A 21,858-nucleotide genomic window follows, 5' to 3' on the forward strand; every position below is an offset into this window, starting at 1 on the left:
GATTCTTGCCTTAGCGTTTCTGTGTTGTCCTGTCTGAGTCACTGAACGTTACCTTAATATTTGCAACAAATATGTTGACTATCCAGGTTAAATACGTTTTGTTGTAAAATACTATATCTTGAGTAAAACTAATTCCCTTGATGTTATCCCTCCTCTTTAATGACTGTCAGTAACATCACATTATTTATTTTTTTATCAAACGAAGACATTCATACTTTTCAAACTGATTATGCAGGGCATTTAACTTTAGTAATTCATAATTCCAGTACATTCTGTATTCAGATATGACTTATTCATTTTACATTCTGATCTGCCTAGTGACAGACAAGACTTTGGTGTCAACTTGGCCACAGCACAGGCATAACTTCATAATGTCATTCAAATGAATGACATAGCTGTTGTCAACATTCAGTCAAGGGCCAAGTGACTAAAACAACTAACTGACTTACCAGAAAACACAGCAGAAATATATGAACATGTCCTGTTGCTACTGTTAAAGTTCACTTTAAAAGAGTTGACATTATTTATTTCTATATTGTACAGATCAGTTTTAATTGTCTTAAGATGAAAGGCAGAGTGACAAGACTAGTGATGATGTCACCAAGAGACACATACTGGAGCTGCTCCATAGATGGTTAATGGAACATTAGAACACAATAACAAATAATGGAACATTATTATGATATAATAATGGAACAATAGCAGACTATGATATAATAATGGAACAGTATAGAATCCATCCATGGTGATTCAGCTATGAACTCGGATGATCTTATTTTGTTGTGATATCTGTAAACTAAACGGCATTTTGTGTGGATATTATTCTGTCTGGACCCCAGGAAGAATAGCTGTTGCCAGGCGAAACAGCTAATGGATCCTAAATAATCTCAAACTCAGGATCCAGACAGCATGATGCTGCAGTGAGGATGGCCATGTGCTCACTCTGTGAAACATCAGGTAACATAGCTGCAGTTGCTTGTTAAAGCCACACGGTGGCAACCAAACACCACTCTAATCTATTACAGTAACAGTTAGAAGACCTGCTGAATGTTGCAGTAACTTTACAGCTGACATGTTTGTCAACATGACAGCTCATTTAATTGGAAGTTTATTTGATTTGATTTGAGTGTGAATGTTACTGTGTTTTACTCGTTGAATTATTATTATTATTATTATTATTATGTAGGTCTCTTCTATGTCATGGCATAGATGTTTTAGAATATTGGTAATACATCATATTTGTTTTGTCTAATAATGTTTTTATGCCTGTCTGTCTGTCTGTCTGTCTGTCTGTCTGCCTGCCTGCCTGCCTGCCTGCCTGCCTGTCTGTCTCTCTGTCTCTCTGTCTTGTCATATATTGTTGACATAGCATCTTGTGTTTCCAGGGACGTGCACAGATAGACTCTAGGTTTACAGCAGGTGTCTTCAACAGGGGGTCCGGGACCCCTAGGGGGTCCTCAGAGTTACTACAGGTTGTCCGCCAAATCTTTATGTGATATGATTTTTCTTTTTTACCATAACCACTCGAAACCTAGCATCCCTTTTCTGAGGAGAACTTTAGCCAAAAATAGCAGATCTACAAGCCCACAACGCCTCGCGCTGCGAGGCGTTCTGCGAGGCGTTGTGGGCTTGTAGATCGGCTATTTTTTGGCAAAGAGGTGTAGGTGTAGAGGGAAAAAAGAGCAGACTAAGTAAACGAAAAAAATATATAATCTACTTGAGCACCTGCCCCTCAAAATGTCTGTGCACGCCACTGTGTGTTTCAGATCAGGGGTCTTCAACAGGGGGTCTGTAGTGACCTTTTGTCCTTGAGGTGGTTGACTGAGAGTACCTTTTTGCACTGACTGGCTTTGTGCAGCAAACATGACCAAAAAAGGGAAATGAGGAATGTCCAAAAGTTAAGGTTGAACTCAAAAAAGGTTTATTCCATAAGTTGTGATCCAGGCTTGAAAACATAAAATAAATAGACTTAGAATATAGCAAATAACTTAGAAAAGAAGGCAGCAGCAACAAAAACCAGACGTAAAAAGCTGTGAACCTCCAATCAACTACACCTGGCCCTCTCTAGGCCAGGTTCTTATGCTCTCCTCTCTTCCATGTCTGTAGAGGGTGACAAAGCACACTGACAGGGGTATTAGGCATGGCACATACATTTGGCCTATTGTAGATCGGCTCCTACACACCGGCCCCAATTGTATGGTGTGTAACAAAATACAATTATTAATACAAAATAATGAATGGAGCCGATTAATTATATTCAACACATTCTTCATTATGTGTCAAAATAAAACTAGAAAACGACTTAACTTAAAAAAAGTTCTACTGAGGACAGGAGTCGTCTTCAAGCAGCAGACACACTTTTGTGATGGGTCGTTCAAGAACACTGGTCTTAGTCTTGATCTTCACAGAACGAACTAGGCCTTTGGCATCTGGCATGGTTTCCATCACCCTTCCCAGCATCCATGACCCTCGAGGTGCTGTTGAGTCGACAATCATGACAACATCACCTGTCTGAATGTTTTTCTTCTTACTTGACCATTTTTGTCGCTCCTGCAACAATGGCAAGTACTCTTGGGTCCACCTCTTCCAAAACAAGTCGGCCATGTATTGAGCTTGTCTCCATCGGCGCTTGAGGTACATGTCAGACTTTTGAAAGACCCCCGGTGGGAGAATGGGTTTAGATCTTAAGGTCAGGATGTGGCTGGGTGTCAGTGCCTCCAGATCATGTGGGTCAGATGACATGGTGGTGATGGGCCGACTGTTGAGAATCGCTTCTGCCTCACACAGGATGGTAAACAGGCCTTCATCATCGAGTACTTGCTGGTGTAAAACCGATAATAGAACTTTTCTCACCATTCTGATGAGTCTTTCCCACACTCCACCGTGGTGTGATGCTGAAGGAGGGTTAAAAGTCCACTTGATGCCATCTTTCAGTAAAGAATTTCTGAGTTTGTCCTGGTTTAGACTCATCAGGGCTTCACATAGTTCTTTCTTTGCACCGACCAGGTTGGTGCCATTGTCTGAACGGATGTGAGATACTTGACCTCTCCGGCATATGAACCTCCTAATGGCATGAACGCAAGAGTCTGTGTCTAAGGAGTATGCCATTTCTAAATGCACCGCCCTACTGGCCATACAAGTAAAGATCACTCCATATCGTTTGACAAGGCTTCTTGCTCTTTTTACTTGGATTGGTCCAAAGTAATCCATTCCAACATTTGTAAAGGGTGGAAGATCAGGCATTAGTCGTTCTTGGGGCAGGTCTGCCATTTTCCATCTTTGCATCAGAGCATGTCATGATCATTTCATTAGTCCATTAATGCCAACACAAAATCCATTAGTTCACATGTCCATAGGCAGCAAAGTTCATTGTTGAGTTGCATGACATGTTCACTTCTTACAGTACATACCACTCTCCTTGGCCTTTTGCTTCCAATCCAGAAATCCATCAAACAATCCATGAATCCATATTGTCCATTTAGTCCTGTACTCCAAAAAGGTAGCTTTTTACCAATGTAGTGACCTTTTGTCCTTGAGGTGGTTGACTGAGAGTACCTTTTTGCACTGACTGGCTTTGTGCAGCAAACATGACCAAAAAAGGGAAATGAGGAATGTCCAAAAGTTAAGGTTGAACTCAAAAAAGGTTTATTCCATAAGTTGTGATCCAGGCTTGAAAACATAAAATAAATAGACTTAGAATATAGCAAATAACTTAGAAAAGAAGGCAGCAGCAACAAAAACCAGACGTAAAAAGCTGTGAACCTCCAATCAACTACACCTGGCCCTCTCTAGGCCAGGTTCTTATGCTCTCCTCTCTTCCATGTCTGTAGAGGGTGACAAAGCACACTGACAGGGGTATTAGGCATGGCACATACATTTGGCCTATTGTAGATCGGCTCCTACAGGGTCCGTCTTTGTGTGAAAGGAACTTTTTTTTTTTTTAACAATTAACCACTCCAACCCTATAGCATAGGAACATTAGCTGTGTACAGCCTGCTGGAAATGGTATACTGTACCCCCAAATTAATATGTGTTTGGCCACGGACACCCATACAAGATTTGTGTTAAAAAAATATTTAACAAAAATATTCAACATTTTTCAAATGTTTTCCAAGATTCCTTTTAGAAAATAGCAGATCTATAAGCTCATAACTTTGAGCTGGTGGATGGGCTATTTTCAAATAGGACGTGGTTTAGTCTGGACCAAAGAACAAGGATTTAAACATAATTGAAGTATTATCTGGTCACAGGTCTATAGAATTGATAATTAATAGACTAGAACAATAATATTGTCGTGTGTGTGTGTGTGTGTGTGTGTGTGTGTGTGTGTGTGTGTGTGCGTGTGTGTGTGTGTGTGTGTGTGTGTGTGTGTGTGTGCGCGTGTGCGTGTGTGTGTGTGTGTGTGTGCACTAATTTGAACTAATTATGTCTGTCTGTCTGTCTGTCTACAGTTCAGTACATTAAGTTGATGCAAATGAGCTGCTGATGTAAATTCATTCATTCATTTTATTTTGCATTTCCTACAATTAAAAAATATATGCATTTCAAAAGATTTTCAAAACACTTGGGGGGGGGGGGGGGGGGATTTCAAAACAAATTCAAACATTTTTTAAAATAATGTACGTAATAAATTTTCAACAAAAATGTGACAATGCCACATGGCGTTGTGAGCTTGAAAAACTTATGTTGCTGTATCAATGTTCCTCAAAACTGTTTCATGTCAAGGACCCCCACAATTATATGTATTTGGCCGTGGACCCCCATCTCAAAATATTGTGTTCCATGCAGGGACCTCCAGAAGCAAAGATTTGAGTTTAAATGATATATAGTGTATAAATAAAATAAAAAATAACAGATCTACATAGCACGGCACGAAGTGACACGCTATGAGCTTGTAGATCTGCCAGGGCGCTATACTAGATCCTCTAAAACACCGTTTCCAAAACTGGGGGTCGGGTCCCCCAGGGGGGTCCCCAAATTATTTTAAAGGGGTCCCCAGATGATCAGCTTAATGTGTAACATTGAACAAAACAACATACAGTATAAGTGTACACAGGGTATCTGCACATTTCTAAAGTTACAATTTAAGGACTTTTAAACTAATATTGAAACCATTACTACATCAAAAGTAACCAACAAACTATACTATAAAAAATGGTCAAACTTTGGCTAAATTGTCAAATATTTCATGAAAGAGGCAAAATGTTTGAAAATAGCCGATCTACAAGGCGAGGCGTTGTGAGCTTGTAGATCGGCTATTTTCACAATATTTATCAGTGTCAATATTTATTTAGAGTCAAACTAAATGTAATGCCTCAACTCCTGCAATTCCAAGTGATTGTAAAGGTGGGGGTCACCTGTTTAAAAATAATTATTTTGGAGGGTTCCCAATTTAAATATGATTATGTTGGGCGGTCCCCAGTTCAAATATGATTATTTTGGGGGGTGCCCAATTTAAATATGATCATGTTGGGGGTCCCCAGTTCAAATATGATTATTTTGGGGGTCCCCAGTTTAAATGTTATTATTTTGGCAGGTCACCGTCTGAAAAGTTTTGGGACTCCTTGCTAGTAAAGTGGTTCTCAAACATTTTCATGTAAGGACCCCCAAATTGATAAATAGTGTAAGTGGCCGCAGACCCCCATCTAAATATACATTGTGCCAGGGAGCCCCCATAAGATTTGTGTTAAAAGAGAAGAAAAATGTCTTGAATGTTAATTGTATAGATTTTGTAAAGATTTGCAAAAAAATAGCCAAATTACAAAATAGTTAATTGTTTTGATGCTATATTAACTACTTTTGCTGAGGACCCCCTGGACCCCACTTTGAGGACCTCTGCTCTAGTATTTCCCTCTTCACCTAATCTCCTTCAGTAAATGCTGATCTACAAGCTCACATGCGTCATGTGGTGAGACGTTGTCTCACCACATGTAGATCTGCTATTTACCCCAGAATAGGGTTCAAGTTGTTAAATCAAAAGGAATAACATGCTAAACCATCATAGCTGGTGGTTTGTATTAAAGTGGTTATGGCTACAACAGTTTGTACTTCTGTACAATAAAATGTTTTTTTTAGCATTTTAACTACTAATTACTGCTGTAGCAGAACGCTGAGCTGCAGTTTCATCAATGAAGTGAAAACAAACATCATTTCTCACAGATTGTGGGCGCTTTAAATGAACATAACGTATTACTCAATGTTCCAGGGTCAGTGTAGTGAAAGTAGACTGCACAGTTCAAGTCTTCATTGTTAACAGGATGTCCACTGTACCAGTACCTGCAAAATAAACAACAATGTATTTTTAACATCCACTCAGTCACTCACATACAGTGACTTTGATATAATTACAATATAGAAACATGTAAAATGTCTCACTGTGTTGTCAGTGGTTTTCCATCGACCCAGGTCCATCTGCCTCCTCTGTCAGTCCTTTTCAGACCAATCCATGATACATGGAGGGGCCAATCCTCAGGGCCCAATCCTCTGATGAATTCCTGATCATTTGTACATGATTGAATCATCATTAATTTTATCCAGTACATTCACTTCACACACACACACACACACACACACACACACACAGGCCCGGATTGGACGGTCTGGCACTTCTGGCAAATGCCAGAACGGCCGGGCAGTCTGGGGCCGCGGCCAAGCCAAGCAAAAAATATTTTTTCAAAAATTGTAAAAAAGAAAAAAAGAAAAAACACCCAGCCCCTGTAAAACCGAAATAAAGTCACCATAAACCTCAAAAAACTAACAATTAACCGCAATTAACCGCAATTTTTCGCGCACGCGCGCCTCGCGCGCGGCCGACCCCGCTATGGGCCGGTGAAGATCACAAATGCCAGGGCCGATTTTCTGTGCCAGTCCGTGCCTGCACACACACACACACACACACACACACACACACACACACACACACACACACACACACACACACACACACACACACACACTAACCAGTTCTTCTCTACTGCTAATGACCACCAGATCAGCTCCTTGATTCAGACACTCTTCTCTACTTTGCTGCCATGGTTTCCTCTCAGTAGATCTGTAGTAACAGCTGCTTCCAAACTTCTTCCATCCACTGGGACACGACTCTAAAAACATCAAACAGGTTGTAAAGAAGATTGAGGATTTTACCCACTTCCCGATTTGCTGTAATGAGAGCGTCATTCACCTTGATGCTGATGTTAGCAAACCTGGTTTACATTTTTTTGCTGCAGCCTAGTTGGTTGCTGAGTAACTTCCAAAGCTCACAAGGTTTGTTTTGGTTTTCTTCAATGTTGTCATCGAGGTAGCTTTTTTGTGATGATCTGATCATGGCAGTTACCTTGTTTCTTAGCTTATTTCTCTCTCTTATGAGTTTAGCTAGGTGGGTTTCGAGAGCTTTGTTGAAGCGTTTGGCGAGTTTGATCCTACATTGATGAAGTTCAGAACACTTTTTGTTTCTGAGTTTCATGGCAATAAGTATGTCCGAATTCATCCATGGTTCCGAGCGGGTTTTGACCCTGACGTTTTTCATGGGAGCCACTCTATCCAAGATTGAAGTGAATTTGGTTTTGAAACCGAGCCAAGATTCATCTACCTGTGTGCTGTTTAGTACATCGGACCAGTCCTGTTCCTCTAGCCTGTGGTTAAAGTCCTCACTCTTATAGTTTTTGAGGTGTCTGATCGTTACTGTTTTGTGGTGACCGGTCTTAGGTCCATCTATTTTCCGGGTACAGAAGATCATGTAATGATCACTTATACCGCAGATAGTAACACCACTATTGAGGATTTTGTCCTTGTCCGTTGTTAGAATGAGATCTATGATAGTTTGAGTGGAAAGACATACCCTTGTGGGAAGAGTGATTAACTGGTGGAGGGAGTGCAGATCACGAAACCTATTGAAGGACTTGAACAGATGCTTCTTGCCGAAACATGTCCGTGTTCCAGTCACCAATAAGACCTTTCTCTGCATGGTCCACCTTAGCCAAGCACTCCTCAAGTACATCATAGAAGTCATTCTGATCAGGAGGTCTGTATATGGTACCGACTAGCACAGATTTATGGGGGCGCTGGGTCTCCGGGGCTCCAGCACGGCCTCTGCTCGGTCACTGGCCGTGGAAAAAACCACAGGTTGGATCCGGTGCATCAGGGCCTCTGCTCCGGTAGAAGCAGCTAGATGACTCCATGGTTCAGCGTGCATCACGGCCTCTGCTCCGGAGAAAACAGCTGGGTGACTCCATAGTTCCGCGTGCTCGGCTCGGCTACGCTGCATCTCTCGGTCGATCGCTGTGGCACGTCGGTGCAGGCGTCCTCGTCGACGGCTGCGGTGGAATCAACGCGAGTGTTTCGGTTGATCATCGCGGGCGATAACAAGGATGGATAGGATCAGGAACGAGTACATCAGAGGGACAGCGCATGTTAGATGTTGGTTGTATATCCAACATCTAACTTGTTGGTTGTATATCCTTTTATTTTAGTCCATAAATATGCCATGTTGTTGCTAAATCACCATTAATATTACATATACAACCGTTATTTAAAATAAATGGAATTTGATTCGGAACTCCTCCATCTCCGTGTCTGCTGTGAGAGATGAGTTGACATTTTTTGGGCTGAGTGAGCTAATCCCCGCCTACTCTGTGCTCTGATTGGCTAGCCTTCAGCTTTTAAAAGCTTAGGGCAAAAAAAAGCTCCTTCAAGAATGAGGTCTAGGGAGAAAAAAGCAAGCTTTTATATTTAAAAAATGTAGAAGCTGATTTGCATAGAGATAACATTGAAAATAAAAGCTGATTCATTGTTCAGCTTTATTTGGTGTGAACGCAGCATCATGCTGCGTTCACACTGGCACTCACAAAGCTTCAGGCTACCATGCAACATGAAGGCACAAAGACACACCCGACGTTTTTAGCTGTTACAAAAGCTATAAAGCTGACGTTGATCTGGCTTCAACTGCAGCTCAAAGCTACAACGTGACCAAGTGTTGTTTAAAGGAGGAGTTCACCCAAAAAATGACTTATTTTCTATCAATTGCACACCCCATGAAGCCTTGAATTCATGGATTTGTTTTTGTTTTTGTGGCATTCCTGAGCCAATAATTTGATGACCAGGTGTGTATCCGGTAGGAGACACATATAATCTACTTTGTGTCTCCTACCGGATACATTAGCCAGTAGGAGAAGGGAAGCAAATGATTGGCTTAGGAATGCCACAAAAACAAAAATAAATCCATGGATTCAAGGCTTCATGGGGTGTGCCAAATGTTAGAAAATAAGTCATTTTTTTGGGTGAACTACTCCTTTAACCGTTTCCACTCACCTGTACCAAACCCACTGTAGATGGGATGACCTCCGTAGATGTGTTGAATCCCCTGGCGGTCATCTGCTGGCAGCTGGAAGTCCTCAGTCTCCATCCATTGGTAGTAGCGATACATGATGGACGATTGGTCGCTGGAGTGATCCAGACCCAGGCTGTGGCCCAGCTCATGGACCGCTATCAGGAACAAATTGATGGAACCTGGATGGATGGAAATAGAGCTGTTTGAGGGGCAATCTGGGAACCCTTTAGGTAAAAAGACAACAACAACACTACATGTTTAGGGCAGTGGTGCTGACAGATTCTACAATTACAGAATCTGATAGACCGCAGAAGAAAAGATAAATTAGTGCAATGCTCTGCACCAAAAGCATCTTAAACCAGGAAGAATAGTGTAAAGGCATCTTAAATTACAGGTCATTGTTGATGGGATTTTCATTCTTAGTTTACAAAGTAATGTGTTTTAGTTTGTTTGTGTTTGCTTCCAAGCAAAAGGGAAAAATAAATGTACAGGGGGAAAATAGATAGAAACCCCTTTCTTTGGATTTCCCAAAAATGTTCACTTTGACACCAATATCATCATTATAGCTGTAACGTAAGCAAAGATATGGTCTGGTGTATTGTTGGCGGCCATTAAAAAAGAAAAGAAAAACGTGTATAAAAAGAAAAAGCAGTCAGATCTAATGTATGTGTTGCCGTAAGGTACTTTCATACCAGTGTTGATTTCGTCGACTAAAACTATGACTATTTTTCACTGACGAAAACTAAATAAAACTAAGCTTTGATGACTAAATATATTGACAATTGTGTCAACAAATAAAAACTAGACTAAAATGTTAGTGAGGGAAGTCATTTTATATTTGGTTGCACACTGAAAATAGCAGATCTACAAGCTCACGACGCGTTGTGAGCTTGTAGATCGGCTATTTTCAGCATGCAACCAAGTGTAAAATCAGCCATTACGACGCCATCAAGGCAGCGCCAAAGTACATTTTAATCGACTAAATCAACTGTAGATTTAGTCGACTATAATCTTATGATATTTAGTCGACTAAAACTAGACGAAAACTAAAACATTTCAGATGACTAAAATATGACTAAAACTAAATGGAATTTTATTCAAAAGACTATGACTAAAACTAAATCAAAATTTGCTGACAAAATCAACACTGTTCCATACCAAAGGGGACCTTTGTATCATGAAGTAAAAAGTTGCGTAACACACAGATGGGTCCAGCGTATCTGAGACTAGCTGTGCAGAGTCACACACACTCAGCCTGGTGAAGACAATGAAGGTGTGTTTGGGTTGGGTGGTGCAAAGCTATGGTGCAAAACTCACTTCCTGTCCAGATGACACCATCTCTTACCTGGCACATTCTGGTTGGCGACGCTCCATGGCACTTCTGAGTTGAAGTGCACGTCACCGGATTTCCCAGGCCCGGGGCTGAAGGCATGTGCCAGAGTCGTGCTTCTAAATGGTTCACAGCCGTGGGAACCAGAGGCGAAGGAGATCATGATGTCGGCCTTATCGCGGCGTCTGTAATGGATCTCCTGGAAGGAGATTTCCTCAAAGGTCAACGGACTGGCCTTCTCCCAGACTTTGAAGGCCCTACGGATGGCCTCGCATGTTTCATACCATGCCATGTTAGGTGCAAAGTTCTCAATACTAGAGGGAGAGGAAGAGGCAAAGAGAGATAAACTAAGCAAAGCTGTCCAACTGGACTTGTTGGGTTTGGCCTAGGCTGGAGTTGGCCTAGGCTTGGGTTTGGCCTAGGCTTGGCTTTGGAGGAACCATAGGCTTTCCCAGGCATAGAGGGGTGGATCCAAACCTATAGACTCCTTAACAGACGACGTCACACTGGTTGCAAGCGTCATACTGCGCAAGCGTCAAACCCATTCTGTCAGGTCTCGCTAGGGCGCGCAGCACTAGCCAACACACAGTATTGACACACAGAATTGATTGCATGAAACAATCACCTGTGCATCCAGTCTCAATGTTGGTAAACAAATAATTGGTCTATACACGAATCCACGGCGCGCTGCCCTGCGCGCCGCCATTGCTGCGGTCTTACGTCCGCGTAGCGTTCAGACCGCAGCAATGGCTGCGCGCAGGGCAGCGCGCCGTGGATTCGTGTATAGCGCTGGGAGCCAACGCCACTCCCTTTTGCTTCACCAATCTATGTGCCTAATCCCCCCCCCCCCCCCGGCCTGTGCACAGAACACTGATGTCACCAAATTTGGAGCGACGCCCTTCTGGACTCTGATTGGTTAGGAAAATACAAGGTTCACTCCCACTCCTAGGCCACAGTTCCTGCAACGTTACCCCAGGCTTTTTTTCTTTTGAAGCAAAAAAAAAAGCATGGGTTCCCGAGGCTAGGTTTGGCCTGACATTTATCAAGTCTCGGTCAATATTAGGAAAGTCTCCTTTGGTGGTAGATAATAATGTGTCATAATGATTGATAGATTCTTGACACATCAATAATATCAAGACAAAATATCCAAATAAAAATGCACACATATCAATAAAGCCAGCTTTATATTTATCTGAAACAGAATGTTTTTTTTTACCTGTAAGTGAGGTGATGCTTGTTCCACCTGTCTCCATCCATTTTGTAGTTGGCGCTCTGCCCCGCGTTGGTAGTCTTGTCAGGAACGCCACAGCGGGGTCGCTTCATGGCTCTGAGGGAAGGGGGGGGGGGGGGGGGAGGGCAAGGAGATATAAGAGCAGAAAATACCAGAATATGCTGTACAGTACAATAGCTCTCCATGTCAGCCTTTCTTTAAACATTGTTTGGGACCTAAATGGGAACATTGGCAACAAACTGGGAACAAAAACATCAGTTTGAGGTGAGTACCTCAAATGACCACCTGCAATATATTTCATGAATCCCAGAGCAAGAGTAATTGGGCCTCATTCACTAAACTCGTTTACGCAACTATTTTGTACTTATATACACACTTTTCCACGCTGATAATCTGATTCATCAATCTTTTTTTGTCCACGAATTTTGACGGATATCAGATCCCTCAGCATGTTTGACAGTTTCACATATTTATGAAAATAGACCATCATGCCATAATGTTGCAGGAGGCAAAACACGCGCCTCCAATGTCGCGGTAGGCTATTGATCACACAGCCTAATACCTCTTACCATCCGATGAGGATACAGTATGGATTAAATCTAGAAAAGAAAAAAAAAGTTTATTTTAAAAAATATATATGTTTTTTTCCAACACTTTTTGCTGCCTCTCCAAACCGCCGCTCCAGGCAGTCGCCTGGGTCGCCTGTATGGACGTGCCGGCCCTGACTTTATTTACACGTTATTTAGGACCAGCTTAGTGAACGAGGCCCTTTGACTCTGTGTGGCTTTCTCTAGCGAAGGTTTCAAGAATCATTGAGAAAACCAAGGAGCTACATGCAGCGTACGTGATGGTTTGCTGGTCCATCTGTCCAGTGACCTCCAGGCTGTAGAACCTCTGCATGTCACTGATGGCTTCAGACAGATCCTGGGCAGAAAGCATGGAAGATGAGTCCGTACTGGCCCGGGGAGCCAGGTAGCCATATTGTCTCAGCCATGACTAGTGGAGACACACAGGAACAAAGACAAACAAAACATGATCAAAAGGTTTGGTCCAGAATAAGAAATAACCAAACACTTTGAATGAACAAACTTACTAACTTTTATGCAGAATTATTAAAAGTCGTTCAAAAGGATTGAAGGAATGAAGAATTCCCACCTAAAATGTTTCAAATTAACCTATAACAGGCCGCTTCACATTTTGGCCTATGACTGTTGTACCGTAGATCGTACAATATATATTTTTTTTCAAATAGTTCAAATAGCCAATCTACAAGCTCACAACGTGTCGGATGTAGATTGCATAGTTGAACTATTTGAAAAAATGGCAAAGAAGTTTAGGGCCCACAATATACACCACGTTCGTTTCTATCTGACTAGACTTTCCGCCATTTTGCTTTTTTTTTTGCTTGTGTGCACACAAACACAAACGGGAGGACTGGAGGAGAGACAGAAACGTGCCAGTTCCCTCCCTCATAACATTGCTTCAGTACACAGCTCATGTCATGATTAACAAAGTCATAAGAGTCATCTGGTTGTGTAGAGAACAATCAATAACTCACTGACCACCATTTATTTGGAATGAAATGCATGTTTGTGTAAATCAGGGGTTCCAACAGCTCAAGAGGCAAAAGAGAAATGTAGGGTATCCCTGTGGGACCCTACATTGAGTTTGGTTTATTACTTTCCCCAAAAGTTATTTTCATAAACATGTGAATGAACGTCCACTAATAATGACTACAGTGGAATTTTCATATGGTATTTCTTAATTATAGCTTGATAGATTGGCTATTTTCACCATTTCAAATAGTTTCTGATTAATAATTTAAAAAAGGAACAACGTTGGGTTTCCACCCGACAGCGACAATTTATAGCCTATATGGTTCTGTATCAGTTTATTCAGTCAGTTTTAGCAGATGTCATTCTAATTGGCTACTATGACTGCCTATGAATTTCATGGGCCTGGCTAGGTCAACCTGGCCTGGCGGAGATCTGCCCTGTTGCGCACAGCAGCACAAAAACATGGTTAAACTATGTCAAACTGTCACATTCTAGCTACTGACATAAACTTCCCATTTGGATTGTTGATTGATTGATTGATTGATGTACTTTATTTAGTAAGACATGAGAACAACAGTACATGGAAGTACAAATTCACAATACAAGGTCTACTAAACTGGAAGACTCATAAAAGCACAGAGCTTGTTTCAAATGAGTTCCCCATGCACACAAATCATGATGACATATAAGAGACAGACAGATATACACAACTACTATAGAATGTCATACAATCAGTTTACAGGTTACTGGTATGAAGAGTGAGAAATATGTACAAAAGGAGAAGGAGAGAGGGGGGGGGGGGGGGTAGGGGGGTAGGTTAGGTTAGGACTTAGACAGGGGCCATTTTCCAATTGCAGCCTCCTGAAGGTGTATCTTTAGGGCTGTTTTGTTGACAAAGGAACAGCACATGGATATTGTTTGACTTTATATTAAGACTTTATACCAAGATTTTCGCTGTATTTTGTCACATTTATTAATCTATGTTGTTGTTGATCAAGCATCGGGTTTTTATTTGATGTGCAAACATGCACTGCCACTGACAATCAATGAGACAGACAGCCAGGGCCGTGTTAACTTCAGAGTGGGCCCTCGGCAAAACCCGATTTTCGGGCCCCCTTTCCATCGCTACAGAAAATTAAACAACATATAAAGGTTAAATGGAAGGAATAGCTTGTTATTGTTTGAGCTGGTGTTGTCAAAATGATCCCTGATGTTTACTGTACCTCTGTATCTGTGGTGCCATCCTCTGATGTTTACTGTACCTCTGTATCCATGGTAACATCCTCTGGTGTTTACTGTACCTCTGTATCCATGGTAACATCCTCTGATGTTTACTGTACCTCTGTATCCGTGGTAACATCCTCTGATGTTTACTGTACCTCTGTATCCATGGTAACATCCTCTGATGTTTACTGTACCTCTGTATCCATGGTAACATCCTCTGATGTTTACTGTACCTCTGTATCCATGGTAACATCCTCTGGTGTTTACTGTACCTCTGTATCCATGGTAACATCCTCCGATGTTTACTGTACCTCTGTATCCATGGTAACGTCCTCTGGTGTTTACTGTACCTCTGTATCCATGGTAACATCCTCCGATGTTTACTGTACCTCTGTATCCATGGTAACGTCCTCTGATGTTTACTGTACCTCTGTATCCATGGTAACATCCTCTGATGTTTACTGTACCTCTGTATCCATGGTAACGTCCTCTGATGTTTACTGTACCTCTGTATCCATGGTAACGTCCTCTGATGTTTACTGTACCTCTGTATCCATGGTAACGTCCTCTGGTGTTTACTGTACCTCTGTATCCATGGTAACGTCCTCTGATGTTTACTGTACCTCTGTATCCATGGTAACGTCCTCTGAGGCACTGAGGGAGCAGAACCACAGCACCATGATAAGGAAGATGGTCCGTCTGCTGAGCAACCAGAACCGACTGTCCCACGAGGAGGAGGAGGCCATGTTCCTGGTGTCAGCAGCATAAAACACATACAATAAAAACAACTGGAGCTTCCACTCCTCCGTGCAACAAGGACACAGTGTTGCTGGGAAGTTGGCACTTCTTCTATTAAACGTGTGGACACGGAGGTGGGGAGGGCAGGGGGTGCGCGGGATGGTGAAATACACATGACCCTTGCCCTTTGTTTCATGGCCACAACACATGTCACATGTCACATGTCACACAGGGCCAGACCGAGACTATAATTCAGGCCATAACATCAGCAGTATCTTAATAATAATGAACTCTGATCAAGAGTTAAAGGAATAGTTCACCCAAAATATTTTTTTTTCTATCCTGGGCGCACAGAAACATTTTTTAGGGGTCAAACGCCCCAAAACCCCCGAAATGCATAGAAAACTATGCAATATACCTATAACACAATACAAACACAATTGTCTTACACCTGCATTAGGCTATGATTCATGATTTTTTTATATAGCCTATTAAAAAAAATATATATATATATATATATATATATATATATATATATATATATATATATATATATATATATATATATATATATATATATATATATATATATATTTATTTATTTTCTTCCTGGAGCCAAGGTATGGCAACCTGCCATACTTTTCCATACCCAATTGACACCCCTGCAATAATTTAATGACCAGCGGACCGGTAGGAGACACAAAGAAAACTATTTGTGTCTCCTACCGGAACCGCTGCCGATCATCAAATTATTGGCTTAGGAATGCGACAATAAACACAAAAATATCCATGAATTCAAGACTCCATGGGGTGACTAATCGATAGGAAAACATTTTGAACCTGCTTGAATTTTTCGATAGGTAATTTTGGGGGAGAACTATCCTTTTGAGCACATCCAGAAAGTCATTCAGTATTCATAGAACCGTTGACATCTTCTAGACAGTGATATTCTTTTGTTAAAATAAGTGTTACATAGCTCTATGTTCTGATTGTTCAGTAACAGGAGTGTCCACATGTCTATCCAGCTCTTTAAACAGAACATGCATTTTCACATGCAAAAAAATAACAGATGGCATGTTTGTGTGCAGTAAGCTTTGGACTTTAACTTGGAACAGGTCTGTTTGTAAAGCAAAGAAAGCAGTTGGTGCTTATCAGTCAGTGTACCTCCTGGCAGTTATGAGCAGTGGTGTAAAGTAACTAAGTACATTTACTTAAGTACTGTACTTAAGTACAATTCTGAGGTATTTGTACTTTACTTGAGTATGTCCAATTTCCAATACTTTTACTTCTACTCCACTACATCTCAGAGGCACATATTGTACTTTTACTCCACCACAATTATTTCAAAACTTTAGTTACTAGTTACTTTTCAGATATAAATGATGAAACATTATAAAACATACATTAACCACTTCAGCCCTATTTTACACCTAGGCTATTTGAAAATAGCCGATCTACAAGCTCACAACGCGTCGCATCGCGACGCGTTGTGAGCTTGTAGATCTGCTATTTTCAAACATTTTAGTACTTTTACTTTTGGTACTTTAAGTACAGTTTGATGCCAATACTTTGGTACTTTCACTCAAGTAGATTTTGAATTCTGGACTTTTACTTGTAACAGAGTATTTCTATATTGCAGTATTGGTACTTTTACTTAAGTAAAGAAGTTGAGTACTATATTCCACCACTGGTTATGAGTCATCCCTTTGAAACCACAACCTAGATCATTATGATTTCTCCAGGAAATTGATCTTGTGTAAAACTGTCTGTCTGGTTGGAAATACTGTTGTTATTAACCATGATATTTGAATGACTTGGTTATCTTTTCCCCTTATAGTGCTGGCTTACAACAGCTTCTGAGGATTTGTCCCCAGTAATGATTTGAGCAGAAACCTGTGTCTTGGTTACTTGTTCTCACGTTTTTTAGCGGCGCTAGCCGCTCTATACCTAAAGGTATAGAGCGGATATTAGCCCTCTATACCTGGCTTTTGCGTCAACGTTCTGATTGGTCAGGCTCGCCAAGGTTCTGATTGGTCAGGTCCGTCAACGTTTTGATTGGTCAGGCTCGCCAAGGTTCTGATTGGTCAGGTCCGTCAACGTTCTGATTGGTCAGGCTCGCCAAGGTTCTGATTGGTCAGGTCCGTCAACGTTCTGATTGGTCAGGCTCGCCAAGGTTCTGATTGGTCAGGTCCGTCAACGTTCTGATTGGTCAGGTCCGTCAACGGTCTGATTGGTCACTATTCATGACATCACTATGTTACTATTCATGACATCACTATGAATTTACAGAGATTTAATATTGTTTCTCTAGTAGAAACACATATCTATGACAAAATATATCAAAGGCGCCGCTACCTTCACACAGGTGTGATTTTGTTTCATACATTGAACAAGCATCTGTCAGAAAACTACAAGTGGAGATAGATATTAGAATCCCCTTGAAATGAGACATTTAACAGTGGTGCACCACCACCGTTAAAACAATCCGTAAATTATTATTATTATAAACTTTTAACAATGGAATATGGTTCCATCTTATGTCTTTAATATTTGTGGCATAATTATATAATACACATCATTATTTTCCTAAATCTTGAGACAATTCATATGTAAACTAGACAGATATTCAATCTGTTTACTGTGCACCAAAGTACAGCCTGTTCACCACCACAGCTACAACTTCATCCTATAGTGTGTGTGTGTATACATATAGCATGTATTCTCTCTCTCTCTCTCTCTCTCTCGCTCGCTCTCTCGCTCTCTCTCTTGTTATACAGTTATTTAGTTAGTTATATAGTTAGTTAGTCATATAGTTAGTAACTAACTATATGACTAACTAACTATACATCAAATCCATCCACCTATATACTGTAACTAACTGTTACAAATGGATTCGATATATAGTTATATAGGTGGATTTGAACCCACAACCTCCGTGGTGGTGGGCATGCACTTAACTACTGCACCACCCGAGCGCCTAGTATTGATACTTTTACTTAAGTGTAGCACTGGCCCTTTAAGGAAAGTGCATAAAGAGGGGTGGCCAGGTTTGTGGCCTCCTGCCTAGCCAGAAGCCTGGCTTGAGTGTTTGTGAGAGAGACCTGGAGGCATGAGGGGTACAGTCAGACCAGTGGTGTGTTCTACCGTCAGATGCTGTGTACGGCGTATACCTTGAGATTTTTTTTCGTCGTTACCGTATACCTTCAAAAACTGTCTCATCCATTGAAAACGCGAGAGCGTATACCCACGACCACGCGCATCGTATCGTAGCGTATACCTTCAGAAAAAAACTAGAACACAACACTGGTACAGACTAATTCTCTGTAAGATAATCTGAAACAAATGACAAGGTTTTTATAACTCATTGTAGCAATAGTATATATATAAGAGTTTAGATAGGCTGACAATATTAGGCCTGTTGTTAATTATACTAATATACATCTGTATTTCCAGAAGCCTCCAGGTCCTGTGGCTGTGCAGGCCTATATCAATGGTAGCCATGAGCATACATTGACTCATTGGGTATGTTTGTTATTTTGCTGTATTTTGTCATCTTGCTATAGGGGCCTAATGTCTGGTATGAATTGTTGGAGGGTTGGTCTAATGCTTTATTATTTGATTTTTTGTAGGAGCTGAACTAACCATCACTGTTTTTCCCACCGTGCCATATATACTATTTGGACTGGGTTTTTGCTATTGGACTGTGTGCAATAGGGTTGACTGAGGACAGAGCTATACTGGGCCATTAAGTAGCATTGCATGATTTTGATTTTGGTTTTGCGTATTTGTATTTTGTTTGGATTTGCTAATTTACTATTTTTTTATACCAACTGTTTGAATAAACTTGACACATTTGATACATCAGCCTCTGGTTCTGTTAATTCTGAACCCGTACCTTTCTGGGGAACCTTACCTTGAGAGAGATATAGAGATATAGATATAGACACATATATATACATATACACACATACACCCCCCCTGTACCTTTCTGGGGAACCCTACCTTGTTCAGTCGTGTGTGTGTGTGTGTGTGTGTGTGTGTGTGTGTATAAAAATATAAATACAAAAATAGGACTGAACAAGGTAAAGTTCGAGTGGCGTAGTCATTGCTTTAAGTAAAACAGAAATGTATTACTTTTTACAACACTGCTTGTTGCAAAGATCTGACTCGGTTGAAATGCATTTATTCAGCGCTCTGTCGCCCTCATGTGGACAAAATTAACAACTACAAGTGGAAGTCATCAATAAATCCAGTTTTCACTGAGTTAATCAAAACATTCAAAACCAGATGACGCAATATAGCGCTAGTTTCTATAATATAAGCTGTTCAAATATACAAGCTCACGAGGAGGCGCATTGTGAGCTTGTAGATCTGCTATTTTCTGCGCCATTGTAGAACCACAGCATGACGATGCTAGCTAAGTCATGTGACACGTTAGCAACCACGGGAGCACTTCCCTGTTCTCTTCAAAATAAAAGCAACATGCTCGAACGCTACGCCAGAACTTCCGGTTTTGCGTCAAGCTTCGTTTCCGCTTTTTTCAAAATAAAATAGTTTCAAAGCTTACTTCATGCCCTGGTCTCTACGACCGCGTCGCGCGCCTAAAGTAGCAGATCTACAAGCTCACATAGCTCCTTATTGTAAGCGTGTAGATTTTAACAGCTTATACCATTGGTTCTCAAAGTGGGTCCAGGGGTCCTTGAGGCCCGGGAGTTCCAGGGGGTCCCCAGCTAAATGATAGATTAGGCACCAAATGGACCCTTATGTGTCTGTGAATATAAATTGCGGTCTAAGTGATATAAATGCCATTAAATGGGGGTCCGTAGCCCTAATGCATGTCAAACTGGGGGTCCTTGAAATTAAAATGGTTGAGAATCACTGGTATAGAGCCGTAAAAAATCTTCTCTTATGGGGGTCCCTGGCATATCTTTTGAAATGGGGGTCCGCGGGCTAATAAGTGTCAATTTGGGGGTCCTTGACATGAAAAAGTTTGAGAACCACTGGCTTATACTATATGAATTGTGCCATATTGTTGCGTCATCGTCTCGTTTCTAATATTGTATTAACCGAGTGATAACACTGCCTTTATGCACTGTGACCACAGGAGGGCGATAGAGTCAATAAACATAGACCGATTGGACTGGACTCAGATGTTTACAAAAGTAAAACATCTTTTGAAAATAGCAGATCTACAAGTTGTGAGCTTGTAGTTCTGCTATTTTCAAATGGCCGAAATATATATATATATATATATATATATATATATATATATATATATATATATATATATATATATATATATATATATATATATATATATATATATATATATATATATATATATATATATATATATATATAATATATATATATAGGCCTAGGCCTGAAGTGGGTAATATGTTTTGAAATAACAATATAAATCTACAAAGTAAGTTGAGTAAAACGTATAATATTTGCCTCTGAGATGTAGTGGAGTATTCTGTATGTTCAACTGTTTAAAAAAAAATCATGACCGAAATAAATATCCCCAGCAAAAGTAGTTAACTTAGCATCACAATAATTTTAACCAGAAAGGGAAGCAAGGAGCAAAAGAAAATAAAAACGTTAAAAGGCCCAAAACAATAAGCTAAGAGGAAGAAAGGGAGATTTGGTTTGGGTTAGGCAGGGAAAGCAAGTCTGAAAAGGTGGGTTTTGACTTTTGAGGGAGGCTTTGAACAAGGCAAGAGTGGGGGCGGCCTTGATGGGAGGTGGGAGTGGGTTCCAAAGGGTGGGGGCTGACACTGAAAAAAAAGCCCTGCTGTCACCCCAGGTGCGTTTGTTTGTTTTTTTGGGGAAGTCCAGGAGGTTTGCCTCACCTGACCTGAGGGAGCGGGAGGGGGGCGTGGCGTTTGAGGAGGTCAGTAGGCCTATAGCGGGGAGCCTGGTTGTTGTTGAGGGCCTTGTAGGTGGTGATGAGTATTTTGAAATCTAGTCTGTGTTTTGTCTAGTCTGTGTTTTATGGCTCTGCTGAGCAGGAGTCCAGCTCCATATGTACAGGTACAAAGTTCCCACACATGTCTATACTATGAGCGTTTTGCCATGAACCCAACGTGTCCACGAGTCAGTGATAAAAGTATGATACTGTTCACGGTAACGTCACTCGCCACGGAGTCACCGTCCTCGTCGTCCCGTCCTCTCTGAAACCAGGATGGTAAGCGCTGTTTCATTGAAGGAATTTAGGCATTTAAATGTTTGATATTTCTTTATGAAGACTAGCACTTAAAGGAGTAGTTCACCATAAAAAATGTAGGCTACTTATTTTTCAATCAATTAGGCTACACACCCCATGAAGCCTTGGATTCATGGAGATGTTTTTTTATGACTATTTCACAGATTATGCATGTTAATTTAAGTTAAAGTGTAAGAGTATGTTAATACAATATAACTTATACAATCTGCATGGTAGAGTATGTTA

The 21,858-nt window shown here is 40.9% G+C and overlaps 1 protein-coding gene across 1 annotated transcript in view; it reads left to right on the forward strand.

Moving 5' to 3' along the window:
* Nucleotides 1-21,144: 21,144 nt before the first annotated feature.
* Nucleotides 21,145-21,858, forward strand: part of LOC311063048 (microfibril-associated glycoprotein 4-like) — a gene marked incomplete at both ends in the record, with an annotated part of 7,222 nt that continues 6,508 nt past the window's right edge. The window contains one exon of the mRNA XM_084082262.1: nt 21,145-21,300. Within this exon, the coding sequence (XP_083938388.1) occupies nt 21,145-21,300 (156 nt within the window). The remainder of the gene's footprint in view (nt 21,301-21,858) is intronic.

This window comes from Gymnoscopelus microlampas (assembly GCF_963454915.1).
Source record: "Gymnoscopelus microlampas genome assembly, chromosome: 16".
NCBI lineage: Eukaryota > Metazoa > Chordata > Actinopteri > Myctophiformes > Myctophidae > Gymnoscopelus > Gymnoscopelus microlampas.